The following is a 2,499-nucleotide window of genomic DNA, read 5'->3' as shown; positions in this document are numbered from 1 at the left end:
CCCGCAGCCTGCGGGCCGCCGTCCTCGCTGCCGCCGTCCTCGTCCTCGTCCTCGTCGTCCTCGTCCTCGTCGTCCTCTCCGCCCTCGGCCCCCTCAGCCTCGTCGCTGTCCCCTTCCGAGTCGGTCTCCCCCAGCCACTCCTGAGCCGCTGCCAAGCCGGGGACCCGAAGTCAGTGCAGCGGGAGGGCGAGGGAGGGCGCCCAGGCCCCACCTCGCAGCCTGGCTGCTGCGGCCACAGGGGCGTCAGTCCCTCCGGGAGGCTCCCGCAGGCGAGGCCCCGTGACACCCCCGGCCCGGGCCGCACCTGCAGCCTTGGGTACACGGGGGGGAGGGGGGGGTAGTGCCGAGGACGCGCCCACTCACCGGGGTCCATTTCCACCAGCACCGTCCACGCCTCCATCTTGTGTAAGTCCAGGCAGTACAGGTCGCCGAGGGTGACCTGGCGGTCCCCCGTCTCAAACATGCCCCCGTACAGGTAGAGCCGACCCTGCTTGACGGCCAGCATGGCGTTGGAGCGGGGGCTGGGCTCCGTCGGGGGGCCGCCCGCCTCCTCGGGGCTGTCCTCCTCCTCCTCAGACGGTGGCCGTGCAGCGGTGCCCGGGGCTGCGATCACCTGCTTAATGGTGACCACGGTCCCGTCCTCCGCCACGACCTCTTTCACCACCTCCAGGGGCTGCTGGCTGCAGGCTGCCACCGCGGCCTGGGCGTCGGCGCCCCCAGGCTCTTCTGCTCTCCGGGCCCGCCGGCGCTTCCTCTGCTCCGACTTGGGCCCCTGCGGGAGGCGCAGAGCAGACGGGGTCAGTGGGGGCCTGGGTGCCCCCCGGCACCGCGACACAGGAGCCGGGCTGTGGGCTGGGGCGGGGCCAGGGCACAGGCTGGAGCCGCTCGCCGCCCAGCTGCTGACCCTGAGCCACCCACCAGCCCACGGGAGCCCCTCGCAGGGCAGCAGAGCGCCTCATGCTCACACCCACCCACCTGGTGCCCGCGGGCCACGCCCTGCCACAAGGCACACGGCCCTGCTTGGGCTTCAGGACCTGGTATCGGAGGCCACGGCCCCATGTGCCGGGCCAGACCCCAAGTGCCCCCGGGGAGCACAGGCTGCGTGGCCGGGAGGGCCCTCGCCCTCCTCAGAGACCACGGCCCCAGCAGGTGGAACCGAGGCCACGCGGGGGCCACTGAGCCTGGGCTGGGCAGCCCGCCCGGGAAGCCGCGATGCCAGTCGCCAGCCCTACCTTCAGCTGCCCCGCGAACCAGCGGTTCCTGATGGCGTCGTAGAAGTGCAGGTCGTTGAAGAAGTCGCCCTCCAGGCTCTCCTCCTCCTCCTCGTCACGCACGCCACCGAAGAGCAGTGTCTGATGGCTTGGGGTGACGGCCACAGAGAAGCCAGACCGTGGGGTGGGCTTGACGCCGGACGGGCTGAGCCGCGCCCACGCCCACCTGCCTGCCAGGGAGCAGAGCGGGTGAGCCGGCAGGCGGGGGCACCCCTCCCAGGCCTGGGATTCGGGGTGACAGGTGCTCCCTGAGGCCAGCTCCACCAAGGGGCCGCGGGGGTCCCCCTGCAGGCGCAGGCCCGCCCGTCAGGCGGGGACCAGGGTGGCGCCGGGAAAGCCACCCAGGCCCCCGGAGCGTGACTACCGGGGGGTGGCAGCAGCACACAGACACGGGGCTCGCAGCGCCAGGCGCCCCACGGCCACCAGGGCAGGGCCTCGAGCAGCTGGCAGAGCCGTGGAGCTGGGAGGGGGCAGGCTTGGGCCCCCCGGCCACTGGGCCGGGGCACGGGGCTCCGGCGGGAGGAGGCGCCCCCAAGCGCTCGCCTTAGAGTTGGCAGCGCGCGGGCAGGGCCGGGCAGACCACTGAGGCCTGGACCCGCTCCTGGACAGGCTGCCCAGCCGCCGCCCGCTTCCCACGGGGTGCACCAAGCCAGCGGGGCCCGGCCCGGGGGAGCCGACTCGCACGCCTCCCCCCCGTCAGGGCCTGCGGGCTCGGGGCTGGCCTCTTCCAGGAGCAGCCAAGGGATTGTAGTGCCCGGGCATGCTGCCCAGGGGCACGGCCCTGTCGCCCTGTCCTGTGCAGGGACCGTCACATCCCACCCTTAGAGCCCTCTTCAGAAAGTGCCGAGCCGGACTGCAGTGCGCTGACCCCAGGCCCCAGGCACAGCCGGCGGGCACCACCCTGTCCACTGAGGGCCCTCTCCCGCCACGGCCTGCAGCCTGCGCTGCCAGGGGCTCTCGGCGGGTCCTCCTCAAGGCCCCCAAGTGCCAGAGGCCCTTCACTGTCCGTGCAGTCTCCCAGCAGCTGGGGCGGGGCTGCGGTGGCCCGCAGTTGGGCCCGCTCGGGACGCCCGGCCAGCGCCCGCCCCACACCTGGACACCCACCTTCACCCTCCGACGTCAGCAGGAACATGTCTGCGTGCTGGGTGCCTCTGTCCACGTCTTTCTTGACTCTCTGCAGGGGAAGGAGCCGGGGAGCGTGAGCGGCCTGCCCCGCCGGAGTCATAGC

At 73.3% G+C, this 2,499-nt stretch overlaps 1 protein-coding gene across 1 annotated transcript in view; it reads right to left on the bottom strand.

The window, feature by feature from the left end:
• Positions 1-2: 2 nt before the first annotated feature.
• The window catches only part of KLHDC4 (kelch domain containing 4), a gene marked incomplete at its 3' end in the record, with an annotated part of 14,620 nt that continues 12,123 nt past the window's right edge, over positions 3-2,499 (bottom strand). The window contains exons 8-11 of the mRNA XM_012722860.1: positions 2,376-2,445; positions 1,233-1,441; positions 364-772; positions 3-148 (exon numbers count right to left, since the gene is read on the bottom strand). Coding sequence (XP_012578314.1) covers positions 3-148; positions 364-772; positions 1,233-1,441; positions 2,376-2,445 — 834 coding nt within the window. The remainder of the gene's footprint in view (positions 149-363; positions 773-1,232; positions 1,442-2,375; positions 2,446-2,499) is intronic.

Source organism: Condylura cristata, unplaced genomic scaffold (genome assembly GCF_000260355.1).
Source record: "Condylura cristata isolate star-nosed mole 26May11 unplaced genomic scaffold, ConCri1.0 scaffold00009, whole genome shotgun sequence".
In the NCBI taxonomy this organism is placed as follows: Eukaryota; Metazoa; Chordata; class Mammalia; order Eulipotyphla; family Talpidae; genus Condylura; species Condylura cristata.
The sequence above is the reverse complement of the archived record's forward strand: the minus strand, read 5'-3'. Positions and strand labels throughout refer to the sequence as shown.